Here is a 23619-nt window from a genome sequence, read left to right as displayed (position 1 = left end):
ACTAGGGTTGCCAACTTCAAAGAAAGGAAAATACGGGACAATCGTGTTTTTTGATAGGAAAATAAGGGACACCTAAAATATGTGTACTGTATCACACAGTGTTTCAGTGTCTGCAGTTAAGCATGTGTTTAAAAGGTTCTCAGACATAAACACATTTATTTTGCTTAACCTATTTATGTACAATTTAATTCTAAACAAATTTTAAGGTCATACAAAAAAAAGTCACATTACACACAAACCATCATTCAAATTAAAATGAAATCTGAAATAGAAAGCTTTTGTAACATTATACACTACATTTGACAGAAATTTAAGAATGTAATCGTTATTTCCATGACACTTTTCCAGTGACTGACCCTGCTGCTGTACGCTAGCGAGCTTTCTGCATCATGCTCATGCGAACAGTCGAAGGGTTTCTCTTACATTGCCTTTGCGCACATAATCAGGGTCTTTGTAGATGTCACGCGCTAATCCAAAGTCACAGATCTTCACCACGTTGCTCTCGGACAGGAGGATGTTGCGGGCCGCCAGGTCTCGATGAATACACTGCCACAATCAGAGCCAAACCAAGATCAGTGACTTTCAATAGCTCAGCAAATCTATTAGTCTGGACCAACTTTCATGTTGGCTTGACAAAACCTTGTCTGAAAGTTTTACAAGCTTCCTAGTATGTTTTAGCATTTTGCTTGAATCATGTTGTTATCATTTCTTAGCATTTTTGATCATTGTTAGCATTTTTTGTTTTGTTTCAAGCATGATTTAACATTTTGCTTGCTTGTTTTATCATGTTGTTAGCGTGTTTTATCGCATTGCTGGCATTCATTTTCATGTTGCTAGCACAAATAAGTATGTTGCTAGCATTATTAACACACTGATAGCATGATTTAGCATGTTGCTAACATGTTGTAAACATGAATTACTATATTGCTAGCACGTTTTAACACATTGCTAGCATGATTTAGCATGTTGCTAGGTGTTTTAACACATTTTTATCTTATTAGATTTAATACATGATTTAAAATACTGATAACATGTTTTACCACATTGCTAACATGATTTATCATGTTGCCAGCATGAATTAACATTCTTATTAGCATGTTTTTTGTTTACATGTTTTAACACATTGCTAAAACGAATTAGCAGGTTGTTGGCATTATTTAACATGCTGCTAGCATGTTTTAGCACATTGTTAACATGTTTTAGCACATTACTGCCATTAAATAGCATGTTGCTAGCATGATTTAACACATTGATAACATGATTTAACATGTTGCTAGCATTATATAACATGTTGCTAACATGAATTACTATTTCGCTAGCATATTTTAACTCGTTACCAGCATTATACATTTGCATTTAATGTTGTAACACATCGCTAGCGTGATTTAGCATGTTTCTAGCATGTTTTAACACATTGCTAGCATGATTTAGCATGTTGCTAGGTGTTTTAACACATTTTTAACTTATTAGATTTAATACATGGTTTAAAATACTGATAACATGTTTTACCACATTGCTAACATGATTTATCATGTTGCCAGCATGAATTAGCATTCTTATTAGCATGTTTTTTGTTTACATGTTTTAACACATTGCTAAAACGAATTAGCAGGTTGTTGGCATTATTTAACATGCTGCTAGCATGTTTTAGCACATTGTTAACATGTTTTAGCACATTACTGCCATTAAATAGCATGTTGCTAGCATGATTTAACACATTGATAACATGATTTAACATGTTGCTAGCATTATATAACATGTCGCTAGCATGAATTACTATTTCGCTAGCATATTTTAACTCGTTACCAGCATTATACATTTGCATTTAATGTTGTAACACATCGCTAGCATGATTTAGCATGTTTCTAGCATGTTTTAACACATTGCTATCTTGATTTAATACATTGCTACCATGATTAAACATGCTGATGTTTTTTTTAAAAAAAAAATTGCTAGCATGAATAAACACATTGCTAACATGATTTAGCTCACTGCTAGCATGAATTAACATGTTGTTAGTATGAATTAGCTCATTGCTAGCATGAATTTGCTTAGTATGTTGTTACACATCGCTAGCATGATTTAGGATGTTTTAACACGTTTGCATGCATAAAATTAATACATTGCTAACATGAATTAGTGCATGGTTAGCATGAATTAACATGTTAGTATTAATTAGCTCATTGCTAGCATGAATTTGCATGTTTCTAGCATGAATTAACATGCTTGCCAGCAAGTTTTAATACATTGCTAACATGAATTAGCATTGGAGCTAACGTGACGTAGCATGTTGCATAATAGCATAATAGTAGACCTATTCGAGATGTTCACTGAAACATAATCCATAACCCGCTGAGTGCGCTTCACTCATCAGAGCGAAGGAGCGGGAGGAAGTTATGCATACAGTAATGTACCTTACGAGACGCCAGAAACTCCATTCCTCGCGCGACCTGAAAGCTGTAGCATATCAAGTCCTCTATCGTGAGCGGGGTCTTCCAGAGATCATCCACCGCCGCTGGGGAAATATAGACAAATCACATAAGCAAGCTGTCAGGAAGGCGATTTAATAAACACTGTGGGTGATGATTGCTCAGATGGACTGAGGAGCCGTCCTCGATGTTAATAGTTTCTCATTAAGCTCTTTATAGATCTCAGTGGGATTCCCACATGAGTTATGAAGCCTGCACATGCTATTGGAGAAGTCCCACTTCCCACTTCAGAAGTCGTAATTACGAGTATGTCACGTTCAAGAGCTTTTTTGTAGAAAACATGAAGCCCAGGTTTACTGGACCACATTTAAAAATTCAACATGCCATTATTCCTGAAAAAAAAAATCTGCATCAAATCATCACTGACCGAAATGACAAGCATATTAACAAGTCAACTGTATTTAGATAAAAGAATGAAACCTATAATTGCTGCAGAAACCTTGCTTTTGACATTGGCTGTCATGAGGCATTATAACTGTGTCATGAATATTTTTCTTGACCTCAACTACAACCAAACCATTTTTGACCAAAACTTGCATGTAGGATTTTCAAATGCAGCATTACAGAGCCAAACAATTTCTAAAAAACATATTACATGTATGTTTTTGTTATGTTTGGTTTCTCACTCCCCTGTGAGTGAATAATGAGCTTTCCCACAATGTTGCTTAGTGTGGCACGAGACTTCAACATAGAAAGCAGAAAAAAATAGCTCCCAAAGTTTGACAGTATAATAAGTCATATCACATGTTATAATAATGTAAAAAATGAGCAAAGGACACTTAGGCCGACGCCGTGTGTGTCCACCAACGCGTTTTTAGCCAACTGAAAACGCCAGACGCTGGGCTGAAGACGCCGTGCTTTGAGCACTTTTTTCCGCTGAGACGTTTCGTTGCTATGATACAGAATATCCGCAGCACAGTTTACTTGTAACTGATTTCGCAGATAATTTGTTTCATACTAAAAATTTATTTTTCATCCATGTTGTTGGGTTAGCTCTGCTGGGTGATGTCGTTGTACAGGAAGAATGTTGTGACAGTGGGTCGGTGTGGTATTAGCCCCGCCCCTTCTCTGCTGTGATTGGACGGCTGGGTAAAAAGTGACAGTGATGAGCGCTGCGTTTTATCCAAAGTTGAACATTTTTTCAACTCTCGGGGAGCAGTAAAAAAACAAAAAAGTGAAAAAGCGCCTCGTTACGCTCATGCCGTTTAAAAACGCGGCACTCCCATTGAAAACAATTGAAAACGTACGCCAGGCGCGTGGAAAAACGCTTTGGTGGACACGCGGTTGTCATAAAAAGTGTTAGCAACTTGTTATGTATGTAAGATGCAGGGCTGTGTAATCTGCCAGTGTGTGTGTGTGTGTGTTGTCTCTCACCGCGAGACTGTGCCGCCACAGGGCTGGTGTTGGAGGAGGCGGACGGCTGGCGCTCAAGCGGACCGGCCTGACCCGCCTCAATCATGCGTCGCACCTGACTCTGGGTTTTAGGAGAACGATCCTGCAAACACAAGCTCATATTACACCACAGCTCATTAGTGTTTCCAGACTGCAACATAGTGTCGGCCCAGATCCGGCCCACACCCGGCCCGTGTGGAATCCATATGGATGTGGGCCGGATCTGGGCCGACACTATGTTGCTGTCTGCATTATCACTGATTGTCGTGCTGTTGTAAAAGGAAGCGTACATGCAGTTCATCATGTTATAAAAGATGTTGCGTTACCCTGTACGGTAAGAAAAACTCCCTCTTGGCACGCAGGAAGTTGGAGAGATTTCCGTATTTACAATATTCCACGATGACCATGAGAGGACCTGACAATCAGATCAAGCACAGAGGTTTACAGAGAAGTGTGGAAGGATGCAGCAGACACATACTGAGGGATACAATTAAACAATGATGTTAGACATGATATGCTGTAGGGGTGTAAGGATACACGCATTCCTATTGATTCCTATCGCTTCGTTGGACCATTTTCCCTAGCAGTCGCGTATCTAGCCACTGTGCCGTATCTAACCGAACCGTGACACCATTGTGCCGTATTGAACCGAACCGTGAATTGTGTGAACCGCTACACCCCAAATCTGATTTTTGGCCATTCACACTAGCTAAATCTGATCTGGTTTCAATCGGATATGCACAAAAATCTGATTTGGACTGACAGTCTGGGCTGGATCTGGGCCGACACTATGGACTGTCAGTCCAAATCTGATTTTTGTGCATATCCGATTGAAACCAGATCAGATTAAGCTAGTGTGAATGGCCAAAAATCACACGAAATGCAATTTTTATAAATCCGTTTCGATCCATACGTGGACCGCTCAGATCGGATTTCACGTGGTTCGCGTCTCGTAAAACATAAAACGTCAGACATTGTTATAGCAAAGATGCTAGACATTTCCATGTTGTAAAATGTAAAACATCACTATCACTATTTATCATGTTTTCTATAACAATGACTTACGTTCTACGTTTTATTAGACGTAAACCACGTGAAATCCGATCAGACTGAAACGGATTTCCAGAAATGGATTGAAACGGATTAGTAAAAATTGCATTTCATGTGATTTTTGGCTATTCACACTAGCTACATCTGATCTGGTTCGATCGGATATGCACAAAAATCAGATCTGGACTGACAGTCTGGGCCGGATCTAGGCCGACACTATGGACTGTCAGTCCAGATCAGATTTTTGTGCATATCCGATTGAAACCAGATCAGATTTAGCTAGTGTGAATGGCCAAAAATAACATGAAATTAAATTTTTTATAAATCCGTTTCAATCCATTTTTGGATTTTCGCTTGTTTTTTTTCACTCAGATCGGATTTCACGTGGTTTGCGTCTCGTAAAACATAAAAAGGTCAGACATTGTTATAGCAAGCATGCTAGACATTTCCATGTTGTAAAATGTAAAACATCACTATCACTATCAAATGTTTATCATGTTTACTATAACAGCGACTGATGTTCTACGTTTTATTAGACGTAAACCACGTGAAATACGATCTGAACGGTCAGACTGAAACGGATTTCCAGAAATGGATTGAAATGGATTAATAAAAATTGCATTTCATGTTATTTTTGGCCATTCACACTAGCTACATCTGATCTGGTTCAATCGGATATGCACAAAAATCTGATTTGGTTCAGAAAAAACAGAAAAAAACCAGATCAGATTTTTGTGCATATCCGATTGAAACCAGATCAGATTTAGCTAGTGTGAATGGCCAAAAATCACATGAAATTCAATTTTTATAAATCCGTTTCAATCCATTTTTGGATTTTCGCTTGTTTTTTTTCACTCAGATCGGATTTCACGTGGTTTGCGTCTCGTAAAACATAAAACGTCAGACATTGTTATAGCAAGCATGCTAAACATTTCCATGTTGTAAAATGTAAAACATCACTATCACTATCAAATGTTTATCATGTTTGCTATAACAGCGACTGACGTTCTACGTTTTATTAGACGTAAACCACGTGAAATACGATCTGAGCGGTCAGACTGAAACGGATTTCCAGAAATGGATTGAAATGGATTAATAAAAATTGCATTTCATGTTATTTTTGGCCATTCACACTAGCTACATCTGATCTGGTTCAATCGGATATGCACAAAAATCTGATTTGGTTCAGAAAAAACAGAAAAAAACCAGATCAGATTTTTGTGCATATCCGATTGAAACCAGATCAGATTTAGCTAGTGTGAATGGCCAAAAATCACATGAAATTCAATTTTTATAAATCCGTTTCGATTCATTTTTGGATTTTCACGTGTTTTTTTTCACTCAGATCAGATTTCACGTGGTTTGCGTCTCGTAAAACATAAAACGTCAGACATTGTTATAGCAAACATGCTAAACATTTCCATGTTGTAAAATGTAAAACATCACTATCACTATCAAATGTTTATCCTGTTTGCTATAACAGCGACTGACGTTCTACGTTTTATTAGACGTAAACCACGTGAAATCCGATCTGAGTGGTCCACGTATGGATCGAAACGGATTTATAAAAATTGCATTTCGTGTGATTTTTGGCCATTCACACTAGCTTAATCTGATCTGGTTTCAATCGGATATGCACAAAAATCAGATTTGGACCGACAGTCCACAGTGTCGGCCCACATCTGGGCCGTGTTGAATCCACATGTTGTGGTTTTTGTTGTAGCTTTTGCCATTGCCATAGAAACCAATGCAAATATTACAGAGAACGATGGATAAACACACAGATCGGATCTGAACCGTTACAATACGCTGTGTGAACATCGTTAGTTTTAGCGTAGCCGATGTTGCTGTCTGGGAATCTGCGTACAGGAACAGAGGATCTGTGTTATGACGGATGACCCCTACCGTTGGGTTTGGTAGACGCTCCGAGAAGGTTGACCACGTTGAGATGGTTTCCAATGTGAATGAGGATCTTCAGTTCTGACATCAGCGCCTTGTGTTCGCTGGCGGTGGCTCCCTCTGTCATACACAACACTTCAGTAAACGTGTGTGAGAGTCAACGGTATTTCTGTGTTCACTGCAGTAGTGTATGGGTGAGACCGAACCTTTCAGCATCTTCACAGCCACTGTGTGTGAGGGGGTTTTCTTGTCGTGTCCAAACATTGAAGCTTCGATCACCTTCCCGAACGCTCCATGTCCCAGCACCTTCCCTGCAAACACACACACAGAAGAAGTGTTGGGAAATTGTGATTCTTAAAATGTTGATTTAAAGTCCCCCTGTGGTGTAAATCCAGTGTTTAATGTTGTTTATGTGTGTGTGTGGTGTGTTTAATCCGCTTTAACACACACACACCATGTGTAAGTTGATAAGTGGACAGCATTGCTGAGTATTTCCTCCTTAAAACTGCAGTGAACCAAAGACAGTCTCAAAAACACGCTTTGGTGTTTCTGACGTCACAAACCACCTTGTAACCAATCAGATCAACGTGTGATCATCAACCAGTGGATCTCTGAGTGAGTGGAGGCGGGGCTCATTTGCATATTCATAGAAGGGTGTAAAGTTACATTCAAGCTATTTTAAAGGATAACTAAAACAAATCAATGAAAAAAAAACATTTAAATATGTCATTTTGGTGATCAAAGATGAGTTATAAGGAATTCAATTATTGACTACAGGGGGATTTTTAGACTACCTTGAAAATATTTAAAGGAACACCGTTTTTTCATATTAAACTGTTATTGCCGTAAAGGGATACTCCACTTTTTTTTTTTGGAAATAGGCTTATTTTACCACTCCCCCAGAGTTAAACAGTTGGGTTTTACCGTTTTCGAATCCATTCAGACGATTTTCTGATATTTAGAAGAATATCTGTAACCAGACATTTTCTGGTCTCATTGACTTATTGTAGGAAAAAAATATACTATGGAAGTCAATGGGACCAGAAACTGTCTGTTTACTGATATTCTTCTAAATATCAGAAAATCGGCTGAATGGATTCGAAAACGGTAAAACGCAGCTGTTTAACTCTGGGGGAGTGGTAAAATGAGCTTATTTCCAAAAAAAAAGTGGAGTATCCCTTTAACTAGGACGAGTTGATACATCCCTCTCTCGTCTCAATCACTTTTCTAAGAGTGTAAAATGGACAACTATAATGTATGGTGGAATGGCACTTGGGAGCTCTTCGACTCGTAATATCATCACTCTTGAAAATCCTCTCCCTCTCACTGATGACCTGACGATATTACTGTGCAGATTCGAAGTGCCCCCAAGTGCTATTCCGCATACATTATACACTCACCTAAAGGATTATTAGGAACACACTAATACTGTGTTTGACCCCCTTTCACCTTCAGAACGGCCTTAATTCTCCGTGGCATTGATTCAACAAGGTCTTTAGAAATGTCGGCCCATATTGATAGGATAGCATCTTGCAGTCGATGGAGATTTGTGGGATGAAGCTCTCGTTCCACCACATCCCAAAGATGCTCTATTGGGTTGAGATCTGGTGACTGTGGCGGCCATATTGGTACAGTCAACTCATTGACATGTTCAAGAAACCAATTTGAAATGATTCCAGCTTTGTGACATGGTGCATTATCAGAGGATGGGGTCATGGTGGCCATAAAGGGATGGACATGGTCAGAAACAATGCTCAGGTAGGCCGTGGCATTTAAACGATGCCCAATTGGCACTAAGGGGCCTAAAGTGTGCCAAGAAAACCATTACACCACCACCACCAGCCTGCACAGTGGGAACAAGGCATGATGATCCATGTTCTCATTCTGTTTACGCAAAATCATCTGAATGTGAAATCCAGACAGAAATCCAGACTCATCAGACCAGGCAACATTTCTCCAGTCTTCAACTGTCCAATTTTGGTGAGCTCTTGCAAATTGTCGGCTCTTTATCCTATTTGTAGTCAGAGCCGATCCGCCCTATACGCTCACTACGCAAGCTGCGTAGGGCCCCGCAAATTACTCAAGGCCCCGCCTCCCCCTCCTCGTGTCATAGCGCGTCAATTAATGTTGACAAAATGAAGCGAAACTATCCCTCTGGTCACGATGAGAGAAAGAAGAAAAAACATGAGAGTGAATTGCGGGAACAACATTTAGGTAAACTTGTGTTCTCTCCTCTCCAAGTTTGATGTCAGTCAGCAAAGTAAAGTTAAGTTTATGTGCATTTCTATTGTGTTTTTTCGGTCTTGCTGACCTAGCTGGGCAGACAGGCAGTGCATCTCTTGCATCACTTCTCTTTGTGCCTGACTGACAAAAGTGAGAGTAAAATACAATTATTTATTACGTTTGTTTTTGATAAACAACAAAGTGCAAGTTGCGCAACGGTGTTTGTTTACTGCAGCTCGGAAAAGATAACCGCGTCGCGTGTAGGCTATCATGCGTGTTCATATGCGCGTGCACGAAATGAAACGCGCATTTTTTCAAGCAGAAATATATGTGGACATACTGTACAATATATGGACGGGATATGATGGCACTCCTCTCCTCAAAGTACACATTATACATACATACTTTTAAAACAAGACACTGATTATCTAGTCTCAGTCAATGTGTAGTTAAACATTCTAAACAACTGCAGCAGCACTAATTATGCAAGATAGAAAGCAAGATTGACAATTTGACATTGATTGACTATTGATATATAGGCTATATTGAATTTAAATTGTTGATAAGCTGGACATACTGGTCAATATGGATGCACATCCCTCAGTAAATAATAACCATAAATCAAGAATTGCTTCAACATGCATAATAAAAATAAAAAAAACTTTAACATGCCATGGCAAGCCATTTTTGCTTTTATTCATTCACAGTTTATGTATTTTTGATATCAAAAATATCATTTTTTTTTTTTTTTACTATTTTCAATGTGAATTCTTGATTATTTTTTACTAGTAAGGCCCCTTAGTTACATTTTTATCTACCAATGTCTATTTTTGATATCAGGAATTACATGTTCACTTGTACAAAAGTTAATTCTTGATATCAATGAGCTCACGTCACGGCGTCACGGGTCAGGTAGAGGGCCCCTTAGCAGAATTTTGCTTAGGGCCCCAGGGAGGTCAGGATCGGCACTGTTTGTAGTGGAGATGAGTGGTACCCGGTGGGGTCTCCTGCTTTGCTGAATACCTCGGTTGTAACGAGTGGTTATTTCAGTCAAAGTTGCTCTTCTATCAGCTTGAATCAGTCGGCCCATTCTCCTCTGACCTCTCGCATCAACAAGGCATTTTGGCCCACAGGACTGCCATCGCATACTGGATGTTTTTCCCTTTTCACTCCATTCTTTGTAAACCCTAGAAATGGTTGTGTGTGAAAATCCCAGTAACTGAGCAGATTGTGACCATACCACGCTCAAAACTGCTTAAATCCCCTTTCTTTCCCATTCAGTTTGGAGTTCGGGAGATTGTCTTGAGCAGGACCACACCCCTAAATGCATTGAAGCAACTGCCATGTGATTGGTTGATTAGATAATTGCATTAATGAGAAATTGAACAGGTGTTCCTGGTGAGTGTAGTTATCCATTTTACACTCTTAGAAAAGCGGCAAGTTTCATTTTGTGTTTCCTTTATACTCGTGTAACTGTCTTTAAATAGGGAAAACGTGGATGTGTTTGGTCTCTTCTAACTTCATCTCTGCTTGGATCCTGTGGAATGAACTGGGCTAAGCTAAGTGCTATCAAAGTGAGAGAGGGATGTATGTATCAACTCGTGACTGTTGTGTGTTAGTGTCGAACAGTACCGAGCCGCAGCCGGTCTCTGGATATCTCCCACTGGCTGGAGTCGTAGGGCAGGTATTCACACTGCTCCTCCAGCGGCACTTCTCCCGGGTCCATGATGATGGACAGATAGCCGGTCTTGATATCGGCCGGGTTCACCTGCAGGACAACATCATAAGCATTACTTCTGGATGATCCAGAAGAGCGAGGCGCTGACTACGCTACTCATGCTGAGCTGGTTTCGCTGAAGGAAAGGCTTTATTGCTGGAATTGCATTTTGTAATTAAATCGAGCTGTTGTGATTTATTAATAGTAATAATAATATATTTTATTTATCGGCACCTTACGAGACACTCAAGGACTCCTGACATGCAGATAAAACACTGTACATGCAACCGATCGGATACATGGAGAGTGCCTGGAGAGATGAAGAGTGCACTGACCCGCTTCACGTTGCAGAAGATGACGAGGAGAAGGACCCAGAAGAAGACGGCGATGACCCCCGTCCCGATGAGAATCACTATTTCTACATTGGTCTTGTCATCAGAGCCTGGCAGACACAACGTGTACTTGTGTTAGCTTAAAAACATGAACATAAAAGCTCACCTCTTCTAAAAACGATTCTTCTAATTGCATGTAAAAGGTCCTACAAAATCATATTTTTTAACTAATTAAAATTATATTCCATGTGAATTTGAATCTGTAACAGTTATCTAAAAACAAACGTAGCCATTTACAAAATTATTACATATTTCATGGTTAATATTTAAATACACAAATGTTTAAATGGTAAAGAAGAGATGCATGAAGGTGATAAAAGACTAAATAATGCATGTTCATTTCAAATTAAAAGTTCAAAAGGTTCAAAGTTCAAAGACAACGATGTATTAAAAACAGAAACGTTTTTGCAACAGTGTCAGAACGATCCCGTTCACACGGATCCACGGACGCGACGAAAGCGCTGTATTCTGCTACCAGGCCAGGAGATGGCGCTGTCACTTTATAAAGAAACACTATAGACTATGTGCATGATGTCAATCATATTCATAAAAGCAAGTGGAACAATTGTAAACCCTCTATAACTTGTTTTAAAAATGAATTAAAGATTTATTTAGCATCCATTAAATACTTATCCAAAGATAACCAGTCCCTCTGTAAACTGTATAAAAACATGTATGAGTCTCTTTCTTTCTAATTTTTAAGTTTGTTCGCTTTTTTTTTTGTTCTAAATTGTATTTTTTTTCCCTTGCACTTTGTAACCCCCTTAAATGTTTGAATTTTGCTTTTGATTATTGTACTAATTATGCAATTGTTTTTGTTTGTTTGTTTTTTGTAACCTATGTAAGCATAGGCGTATATGCACTGATATATGAATGGTTTATTTTTGTATGATAGTATTGTTCCCTATTTGAGTTTGTAAATTGATACTGTTTCAATAAAAAAAAAAAAAAAAAACCTTTTCACAAATTCATAAGTTTGCGTTTTTTAGGCTGCAGGCCCCCAAAACTCTGCTGTGAATGAACGGACATGAAAAGTTTTGGTGTCGTGTAAACGCCAGATTAGTCAGGGTTAGAGTTAGGGTGTAGAATTTAACCCTGTGTTTAACCCTCATGCGACCTTATGGATATTTTTTGTCTTTTTCAGTTTTGTTTGTTTGATAATTTTGTTATTAACTGCATATTTGGGCACAGGTGTGCATTTTTATTGGAATTTTACTATTTCATCCCCATTTCGTTTAATAAACCACTTTTACACTAGTAACACACAATTGTTCCTCTCAACAATGTTTTGAATCCCCATTAAAACTCAAATTTTTAATCCCAGGGCCATTAAATTGTCAAATTATGCAATATTTGTTCAAGGCTTCAAGATTTTATTTAAAAAAAATTATAATCTCCACGGCAAATCCCAGATCCAGCCGCGGCGTCCCGGTGAGCTTTGCTGCATCTAGTGGGAAAGATGTGTTACTGCGCCCAAACACACTCTCTCTGAAAGCTCATTTTTTGTGATATCAACCTCAAATTTGAAACACGACTTGTTTAGATTTATGGCTTTAATTTTCTAGCAGTTTTAGAGTTCAACATGTTTCATAAAATATACATTTTATATAGTAAAATATAAATGATTCACAATCATTTCATAAACTTTTTTTTTTTTTTTGCTTTAACCTTCTAAACTTGTTTTACTTCATCAATAATCTTCTTTAAAATGAGACCAAACTGTCTGTGCATTTTTAAGACCATTTTGTCCATTAATGTGTAACTTTTGCACAAGGGTAAAAATATAGAAGTCAAGTTATTAGCGAATAGTGATCACAAGCTCCTCATCAACAACGATCATATTGGAGAGCTATTAAATATGAAGAAAAAGACTGCAGACTTTGCTGTGTCAGGTCAAAAGTTCAACTTTTGTAAACACGTCTCGACACCCGCGCTATTTTCCATTTTGTTTAGTTTTAAAAGCGTAAGGCGTTCCTTAATTTAGCTTACAGCCATTTTAAAGCCCTGTTATAATATATATATGGGACTGCAAGTCGACAAGTTATTGTGTATGTCTGTGTAGGGACTAATTACATGCTTGATTAGTGATATTAAAGAGTACTTTATTTGCATTACAAGTACATTATAAATTAATTGCGAGTGTCTTTTGAAACACATAAGCAATATACCATAAGTGTATTATATTTGAGTGGAAATATGCTCAGTAATACCTTTGGCTTTATCCAAACAACAAATGCATATTACTTTTGTACAATATACTATAGTGTATTTTGAATGTCATAGTGATCATTTCCAGCACACAGTTAAAAATATACCAAAAACATATATTTTAAGTACAGCGCAAATAAACAGAATTTTCACAAGTATGTTTTTCTAAAATATCTATTTTCAGAAAATGTACTAAAGTACAATTATTAAAGTGTTGAATTGTGAAAATAGATCAAAGCATGATGCTAATATGCTTTTAATAGATTTAACCATTTTTTGTTAGCATATTTGCGTTGTACGATTGAAAAAGGGAATATATATTTTAAATTCAATTAAGTATTTTTTTTTTTTTTTTTTGGGATTGTTTAGAAAATATCCTGGAGCCACCACTGCCCCCGACCCGCAATATAAACAAAAGTGTGTGAGCTTGTTCCTACTGTTTATGCTCAACTAAAGGACTTTCCATGCAGCAGCATAGTGTCGGCCCAGATCCGGCCCACATCCGGGCTCATCTGCACCGGATCTGGGCCGACTCTATGCTGCAGTCTGGGTAAACTGAAGAGTGAACTGTATCCTACAGCGCCCCCTGGAGGTTCTCACCGATGACGGACACCGTGGCCGAGGACTGAACGCAGCCCCTCTGGTTGCAGGCGGAGCAGGTGTACAGACCGGCGTCCTCCTCTCGCACCCGCTGAATGCTGAGAGTCCGGTTGGAGTCCTGAAGCAGGATCCCTGTTACACATCCACAGAACGGTCAAACACACAATCATGTTCTTCAATCATCAACACCTTCACTATCTATCTACCCCTGAACTGGTTCAGCGAGAAACAATGTACAAAATTAACTTCTATAAAGCAGGAAACACCCTCACCCTTCCTGTGGGTCATTTTATTTTTTTATAAAGAATATTTGCGCTACAAACCAATTTCCGTTTATAATAATATTTGAAGAGTTCAGATGCAAAAGCCTCTAAGTGCCATTTGAAATTTTCTTCTAAAATGACCATTTTTATCAAGCTTGTACATTTAAGTTCAGTGATTTCACTTAAATGGCAATGATAATTACCTATTAATTGTCATTTAAGTGAAATTACTGAACTTAAATATACAAGCTTGATAAAAATGGTCATTTTAGAAGAAAATTTCAGAGGCTTTTGCATCTGAACTCTTCATATCTAAAACGACAAAATACACAACAGTTCAAATCAAGCATCATTACAGACTGCATTTATACAGCGACAATAAGCAGAAGCGCGTGACGCCGGAAGACTCGCACGTCTACGGCAAGCCGCTTTAACTTTCAATCGGGAATTCTTGATATCAACAACTACATTTTCACTAGTTAAATAGTTATTGATATCAGGAATTAGATTTCTTCTAGTAACAATTGTCATTCTTGATATTATTAACAATTCAACTCTAACTTGTGAAAACTATAATTATTGATATTAATGGTTGAATTTCAGTTAGTAAAAGCTATAATTCTTGATATTAACAATTTATATCCTGGGAATGGCAATAGGCAAGCCGTTTTGACTTTTAATCATTCGCAGGATATGAACTCTTGATAGCAACAACTACATTTTCACTAGTTAAAATGATACTGATTGATATCAGGAATTAGATTTCTCCTACTAACAATAAAAAGTTTTGATTCAATATTGTTGATATCAAGAATCAGCATTGTTACCAGTGGAAATGTTATTCCTGATATCAAAACTTTTCATTGTTAATAGGAGAAATCTAATTCCTGATATCAATTAGTATCATTTTAACTAGTGAAAATGTAGTTGTTGCTATCAAGAGTTCATATAAAAGTCAAAAGCCTATTGCCATTCCCAGGATATAAATTGTTGATATCAAGAATCAGCAGTGTTACTAGTGGAAATATTATTCCAGATATCAACAATATAATTGTTGATATCTGTAATTGTATTTTCACTAGTGAAATGTCACCATAGGCTGCCATTCAAAATACATTTTTGATATCAAGTTGAAATACCAATTTCACATATCAGAAATACAATTATTACTATACTAAAAACCTTTATTTTAGATATCAAGAATTAAATTGTTACTAGTTGAAATGTCTATTCTTGATATCAACAATTGATTTGCTCATCTCAATAATTAAATTTTCACTAGAGACAATGTTAATTTCTGATATCATGAATGTGATTGTTACTAGTAAGAAAGCCATTTTAGATATCTGAAATCATATAGATATCAGAAATACATTTTCAGATATCAAAAAAAAAATAAAAAAATTTTGATATCAAGAATATACATTTCAACTAGCGACAATTTAATTATTGATATCAGGAATTCACATTTTTACTAGTAACAATGTTATAAAAAATGATATTTCAACTAGTAAAATCAATTCATTTTGAATGGCAGCCTATAGTGACATTTCACTAGAGAAAATACAATTACAGATATCAGCAATTCAACAATTACATTTTTTGATATCAAGAATTCATATCGTGGAAATGAATAAAAGTTCAAACGGCTTGCCATACCACGTCCGTGTGTTTGTAGCCGGATCCAGAAACTCAAAATGCAACCTTTTTTATTTATTTTTTTTAAGTCTGTGGTCTTTAACACATTCCAGTCACACACACACACTCCTGCTAAAAGAACAAGCTAACTCTTGCACTCGCGATATAATATCCTCCGCATAACACATTTCCACAATCTGTACATGCATTCACTCGCGGCCCACACACACATTCCCAGAGCTGTTTATACGCCAGTCCTGAATGCTTTACTCCAGCACTGGAGATCAGTTTAGTGTGTGTGTGTGTGTGTTGTGCTCATGAATAAGTGTGTTCCTATTTAAATGTGCTAAGCTAGAGGGGATTGCTGCGGTGCGCATAATGTAATCTGTAATGGGGTCGCTTTTCAATAGTACATTTATGTTCATTTGAAGGAGGGCTGAAAAACATGCAGAGAAATGGAAGAAATAGATGATTCACAATCTCATATTCACATTATTATTCACAAACGTTATATTAGGTGTCTCTACTACTGTGTTCATGCGGCAAAATATAATACCGTTTTTTTCATTCGCTTTGGTACTATTTTCACAAGTAAGGTGTACATTTTCAAAACTCTTAGTGCTTAAATCACAACAGATCATCAAAAGTGCACTTTTGTCAAACATTTCATCATGTTTTCAACTGTGTTAGTACAATTCACACAATCGCAAAGTATCCTTTTCACAACACAAAATAAGTGTTTCATCTACATTATTGTTTCATTCACAGTAACTGCCTTTCATAAAGCTCTTGCTATCAAACTTTTGATTCGCATCTCTTTTTGTTCAGTTTAATACTTTTGTCTATTATTTAATCCAACTGATCTTAATGTTTAATCAATTAATCATTTGGTAAACCTATAGATTTTCATTTCAGCAATATACAGTATATGGATTTTAAGAACTACAGAAATAAAATGTGTGTTTGCATGAATATTTAAATTACATGTAACCACACCTGATGAATACTCGTTATAGCTAATTGATTTCACATAGTGGGAACCACAATTGGCCACTATATACTGTAACATTCATTGTGATGTGGACAAGAATCTATGGCCAAATGCTCAGGACAGGCTTGATCCAAATTACAGTAATTTACTGTAATGTGTGCACTAAATGTTATGTTTTGTTCTCATTTAGTTACATTTGATTACAGAAAGTATACATATGTTATCTGAAAAATAAAAACTATACAGTAATTTGCCTAAATAATTGTAAAGCATGTCTTCATTGATCCTTCACTTGATTACATATATGATGGATATTTATAAATGATAGATTATGTAAATGTTGGGTACTGTAAGTGTATTGCCTAATGTTACAGTAAAACTGTGTAATCTGTCTTTTATAGTACTGTAGCATATTCATTTCAGCACTTCTAAGGCTGATTTGAAACATGTATCTTGCATTGTTTGCTGTTGGATGAACTGATTGTTAAAAGTACTAAACTGAAAGAAGATCATATTGTTGTGTTTCAGTGATTAAACCAAATGTTCTCATTACATATTACAATAATCTTGTGTTTGAAATAATTATTATGTGGACTGAAAACATGTGCAACTGACTGAAATCATTACATCAGGTTTTGAAAGAATGACTATAGCTGCGTTACAAGTGTGATCAGTTTGGGTTTTTGTACTAAGAGTTTTGAAAATATACACCTTACTTGTGGAAATAGTACCAAAGCGAATAAAAAAAACTGTAATACATTTTTAGGTACAATGTATTTATGGTATTGAAACTAGGGTTGTGCCGATAGACGATAGTATCGTGTATCGACGATAGTCTGACATATCGCCGATGGCAGATGCCTTTGACGATATCAATACGATAATTGGCTCGTTTTACCATAATGTATTAAATTATTATTATTATGCCTATTATTATTATTATAAAGCTATATTGTTATTAAATGAATATTAGGAACTACAATTAATTTGCCTTGCCTAAATTTACAACGACATCACCTCATAACAATTACAACAACACACGCACTAATGAGGACTCCTCTTAGAGAATGTTTTTAAAACAGACTAAAAAACATCCCACATCAAAATTCAATCGCAAGGTGATCCATTCACAAATTATCAAGTCTGCTCGTTTTAACAGACGCAAAATTAAATTTCCTACAGATCCAAGATGAAAACGGCATCGTTGTTCGTCAGTATTTGTTTCTGTAACACATTAACAAAACGTTTAATGACACTAACACTAAAAACAATACAATTACTAAATAGTATTAATAATAATATCACTAAAATAGTATTATAGTTACCGTTATCATCGTCGTCTCTGAGGGAACGCGGCGTTAATGCAGATGCCGAAAGCAGTCCGTTTTTACTTTCACTTTCAGAGATAGAGCGCGTTTACATGCGACGACGTTCTTAACCTGATTATGTTGAATAAACTTGACAATGCATGTGGTCATGTAAACGTTTCCTTTATCAGAGTCAAGTCATAAGTATAAGTATAAACCGATCGACTCAGCTAGACGTTTGACCCTTGCTCTTGTTTCTATCGGCATTTAAAACACATTAACCCGCGTACTTCGTGCTTACTGAAGTGCGCATGTGAAGTGCGCAGAGAACGCACGGGGGGCACATATCGCAAACTCCGACTCTTTCTGACCCAAGAAATTATTAAAACGTGTTTTCATCTCGTGCAGAAATAGACCAAAATGCTGCATGTAACGGCATGAGGATAGGCTAATGTGTCCGTAAATTTCCCGTTGACAAACAAAAGGATTAGGATCTCTTTTTTTTACTTCACTATACCAGGAAATAACCTGATCCTATTAATAAACACTCCACCTTTGCTAGCAAAATAGAAAAAAAGATTCTCGTATATAAAACGAAGTAGGCTAATAAAACAAGCAAATTAATGAGTAGGCTAAATAATCAAGTTAATAATCAAATAAGTTAGCCCCGCCCCCTCACGATAATATCGTGTATCGCCGATCTCACAGGCTGACGATAGGACGATATGAAAATGGTGTTGTGGGAATAAGGGTGTTGTGGGAATAAGGGAGCTCTAGTCGTTCTCAGCCAGTAATACAGTTATATAGCTCGATCAGGGTCAATGTAAAGACACAATTACTTCACAACATTCACTGGTCTATCAGTTCTGCCTCGGGAAACACAAGTGTGCTTAACTGTATTGAAAACATACTTTTTGTGTGCTTCAAATCTTAAAAGTGTACTTTTGGCAAAGCTTACTTGATGATTATATAATTATAATTAAAGGCCATTTAAGGGGACACTTCAATGACAATATTTCTGAAGTAGTTCACTTTAAAAAAAAAAAAACTTTTGCTGATAATTTACTCGCCCCCGTGTCATCCAAGATGTCCATGTCTTTCTTTCTTCAGTCGAAAAGAAATTAAGGTTTTTGATGAAAACATTCCAGGATTTTCTCCATATAATGGACTTCAATAGGGACCAAACGGTTCAAAAGACAGTTTCAGTGCAAACTGTTCAAAGGGCTTTAAACGACTCCAGACGATGAATAAGGGTCTTATCAAGCGAAACGATCGCTCGTTTAATAAATAAATAACAAAGTTTAAGTTTTATAAGCTCAAATGCTCGCCTTGCTCTGTTCTGTGATGCGCGTTCATGACTCTCCTGTTCATCAAAATGAACGAATCTTTTTTCATGTCATTTGGTTCATTCAAAGAACTAAATGAACGAATTGACTCGGAAAAAGATTTGTTCACTTTGATGAACGAGTTCGAACAGGAATCGTTTAAAGCCCTTTGAACAGTTTGCACTGAAACTGTCTTTTGGACCTTGAACCGTTTGGTTCCCATTGAAGTCCATTATATGGAGAAAAATCCTGGAATGTTTTCATCAAAAACCTTCATTTCTTTTCGACTGAGGAAAGAAAGACATGGACATCTTGGATGACACGGGGGTGAGTAAATTATCAGCAAATGTTTTTTTAAAAGTGAACTAATCCTTTAAGTGCACTTTTTGTAATATCATGTCCTACTGCAAGTCAATTAAACACATTTAATTAAAAAAAGCATTAAAATTTGTTTATCAAATCAAAACAAAATTCATTTGCATTCAAATTCAGTTAAAATACATTTAATTTCAATCAGACTGAACTGTAAAAATGATTGACGAAAATCTGAAAATGGTGTTGCGAAGACATTACGACAGCAAGAAACGACGGATAGAAACTCTATTTGTTAAGGTCCCAATCACTAATAAACATAAAATGTTGTGCATGTACACAATATGATTAATTTAGACAGCAGTACATGTTGAAGACAGCTAGTATAAAGTGCGCTAGTAAGAGTGCTGGGACCTGAGATCTGATGCAGGGGTTGGTTGTCTTTAAACCAGGACAGCTGTGGAGACGGCGTGCCCTCCACATCACACTCCATCTGCAGAGACTCGCTCACATTCACCGTCTGATTGCTGGGGTTGTGCCGGTATCGAGGAGCCTCCAGTGCTGGGACCCAGAGAGAGAGAGAGAGGGAGTTTATCAGAGCTCATTCGCTGTAGTTTAGAAAATGAGATGTGATTGGTTGATTAGATAATTGCATTAACGAGAAATTGAACAGGCGTTCCTAATAATGCTTTCGGTGAGTGTGAGTGCATGTGGTTTCAGAAGTAGCTTAGGTTTGGGAGTCTGAACTGATACTGAACTGTGTGCGAGTGAGATATGAACGCGCTTCACCTTTGACTGGGATGTACTTGCGGTGGCAGTGTTTCTCCCCAGTGCGCCGGTTCTGCACCTCGCACACGTAGTTGCCCTCGTCCTGCAGCTGGATGCTGGTGATGCTGAGCTCCAGGACCCAGTTGTTGCTGGCGGTGTGGAAGGACAGATTCCCGCCCAGAGCCTCGGCGTACTGGTGCAGACTCTTGCAGTCCAGCTCTGGAGGAACGGCCTGCGGGTCCAGGCGGTACCAGCGCAGGTTCTCGTAGGTGTAGTTATCTGCGTTACACTTCAGGCGCACCAGATCCTGCTCCAGAGGATCCTCAGAGGGCTCCGTCTCGATCCCGAAGCCTTCTGGGATAGCTGCGCGGTAAAAAAAAAACAAACGTTGGGTTATTTTTTTAACCCAGCCATTGGGTTACACATGTTGGGTTATTTAAAATTAAAAAAAATCGTTGGGTAATTTTTTTGTAATAACCCGGCTGTTGGGTTAAATACGTATGTTCACAATAATGTGTATTGACTCCCCGATATTTAGTTTGTAATTTAAAAATGTATTTGTTTGAGACATATTTGTTGATATATACAAATAAACAATCTGTATTTTAAAAACTATGTGTATTTGAAGAGTTCAGATGCAAAAGCCTCTAAATGCCATTTGAAATTTTCTTCTTTACTGATGATTTTTATCAAACTTGTATATTTAAGTTCAGTGATTTCACTTAAATGGCAATGATAATTACCTATTAATTGTTATTTAAGTAAAATTACTGAACTTAAATATACAAGTTTGATAAAAATCATCAGTAAAGAAGAAAATTTCAAATGGCATTTAGAGGCTTTTGCATCTGAACTCTTCATTTTTTTCATTTAAATAATAACATGAATAAAAATAAAGTTAACTTAACCGCTACTTAACTGACTTTTAACCCAATGCACTGGGTTAACTTAACCCACAGTTGGGAAGGTGCTATACCACCCCATAGTTGGGTTACTCATTGGGTTATTTTTAACCCAACGTTATTAAGTGAGTAATAGGAAAGAAACGCAACTAATGGTGCACCTGTCCTGGATAAATTGTTTTAATTATTCTGATTTCTATGTAAAGCACTTTGAATTACCAATGTGTATGAAATGGGCTATATAAATAAACTTGCCTTGCCTAAACCACTCAACTAGAGGTCTCATTAATGTGTGTGTCTGTGCCATAGACTGTAAGATGGACGACATATGTCCACTTCCATATACTGTAGGAAAATGAAGCCCAAATATCCTAGAAACGGTAGTTGCTGATTACGTCGTTATGGGGTGTAGCCGCAGCCCCGACGTCCCACAGGGCACACCCTGTTTATACAGCATCAAATAACTAACTAAAACCAAACTTATTGGAAAAACGAACGCTTCAAAATCCAGCACGTCCCACCTAAAATGACAGAAACCATCTTTTGAAAAAATTATTTGAAGTCTAAATGGATTTCCTAGTCCCATTCACTTATATGGAGGGGGCGGGGCTAATGACCTGTACTGCATCCAGCCACCAGGGGGCGATTAAAACGCTTTGGCTTCACTTTTCAGGACATGTGCGGCACACTTATTATTATATATTGTATTTTAACAGTAAAAGATGGTAAAAATGCTACAGTAACATTGGTTAGATTTACTGCATGGTAAACTGTAATAGATCTAACGGTAAAACAGTAAAATACTGTTAAATAGGGCTGGGTAATAAATATCGATTTCTCGAAATGAATCGATTCTCATTTTTACGAACCGATATCAAGTCTTAAATCTCAAGAATCGATTAGTCATCCTGTTTCATTTGAATGAATGGATCATTGTATCGCGGCTGCGCGCATCCAAAAAAAATCGCAATAATCTTTGTCCTTTGTTACTATTGATATGAAACAAAGTCTTTTTTAGAAGTTTTTTAGATTTTCTTTAGAAGTTCAAAAACATAAATAGCGTTTTGTCGCTGTGGCGTGAGATCGCTCTGGAGAAGCAGCAGCGCTGATCTCTCTTCCGGCTTAATAATACCAGTCACAGCGCCAAATAAACATGAATGAGCATCTGAAAGTGTGTTAAAGATAGAGGACAACTTATCCAAATCCGGATCATGTCACATTGATTCACTCAATCAACGTTTCAACCGTGGAAAGACGTCAGTTAAACAGCTTGTAATCAATGTCATCGTCATATTTACCTCAGAAAACCCACATAAACTCGTTAGTCAGCTAGAAAAAATAACTCTAGAGAGGAGCATTTTGCTAAATATATACACCATATTACATATGCATTATAATCTTAATGTTCTTCAATATTTAATGCATATTTGAATAAATCTGGCAAGTTTTTATGACAGCCACCATTTAAATGTTTATATAATCTTCTTATTATAAAAATAAATAAAAGTGTAATTTAAGTGTTTGTATAGCTACAAAACAGTTCATTATTACCTTCATATTAGGCTAATGAAGCCTATAGGCTACAACTAGACTCCCATAGTTTACAACAACTTGATTCCCTTGAGAAAAATTGCCATTTATTGTAACTGATATCCAAAATAATCAATATTGAATCGAATCGTAATCGAAATCGAATTGAAGTGCAAGCTTGTGAATCGAAATCAAATCGAATTGTGAAATTTGTCTCAATACCCAGCCCTACTGTTAAATGTACAGTTTTTGGAAGTGAAGTTCAAGTAATCTGGACCACAAAAGGAGAATTTTGGGTAAAAATAAATATCTCGCTCGCACTCAGTGAATAGCGACAAACATCAATCTTTAAAAAAAGACGCAGCATGAATTGATGTGATGCTGTTGCATCTTTTATAAAAGCGTGATGCCAGTCGCTATTATACGGACGAGCGCGTGCGGGACATTTTTTTTTTTTTTTTTAACCAAAAACCTGCTCTATAAAAGAAAGAAACGGGATTAAAACAACACCAGGGTGAGTAAATTTATTTTCATTATACGGTGAACTATCACAAAGTGGAAGAATTAAACACACAGAATTCATATTTTAGCTTTGTTCGGCTCTGCATAAGTG

The 23619-nt window shown here is 37.1% G+C and overlaps 1 protein-coding gene across 3 annotated transcripts in view; it reads right to left on the bottom strand.

Annotated features, from left to right (window-relative positions):
• Positions 1–23619, bottom strand: part of flt4 (fms related receptor tyrosine kinase 4) — an 87005-nt gene that overhangs the window by 9085 nt on the left and 54301 nt on the right. For all 3 annotated transcript variants that reach the window (XM_039653770.2, XM_039653771.2, XM_089134661.1), the window contains 11 exons: positions 20596–20937; positions 20221–20367; positions 13971–14102; positions 11106–11212; positions 10686–10821; positions 7037–7141; positions 6837–6950; positions 4208–4296; positions 3864–3984; positions 2415–2515; positions 424–546 (listed from right to left, as the gene is read on the bottom strand). In XM_039653770.2, the coding sequence (XP_039509704.2) occupies positions 424–546; positions 2415–2515; positions 3864–3984; positions 4208–4296; positions 6837–6950; positions 7037–7141; positions 10686–10821; positions 11106–11212; positions 13971–14102; positions 20221–20367; positions 20596–20937 (1517 nt within the window). The remainder of the gene's footprint in view (positions 1–423; positions 547–2414; positions 2516–3863; positions 3985–4207; positions 4297–6836; positions 6951–7036; positions 7142–10685; positions 10822–11105; positions 11213–13970; positions 14103–20220; positions 20368–20595; positions 20938–23619) is intronic.

Source organism: Pimephales promelas, chromosome 9, assembly GCF_988280905.1.
Source record: "Pimephales promelas chromosome 9, fPimPro1.hap1.1, whole genome shotgun sequence".
NCBI lineage: Eukaryota > Metazoa > Chordata > Actinopteri > Cypriniformes > Leuciscidae > Pimephales > Pimephales promelas.
Note: the sequence above shows the minus strand (reverse complement) of the source record. Positions and strands in the feature narration are given on the sequence as shown.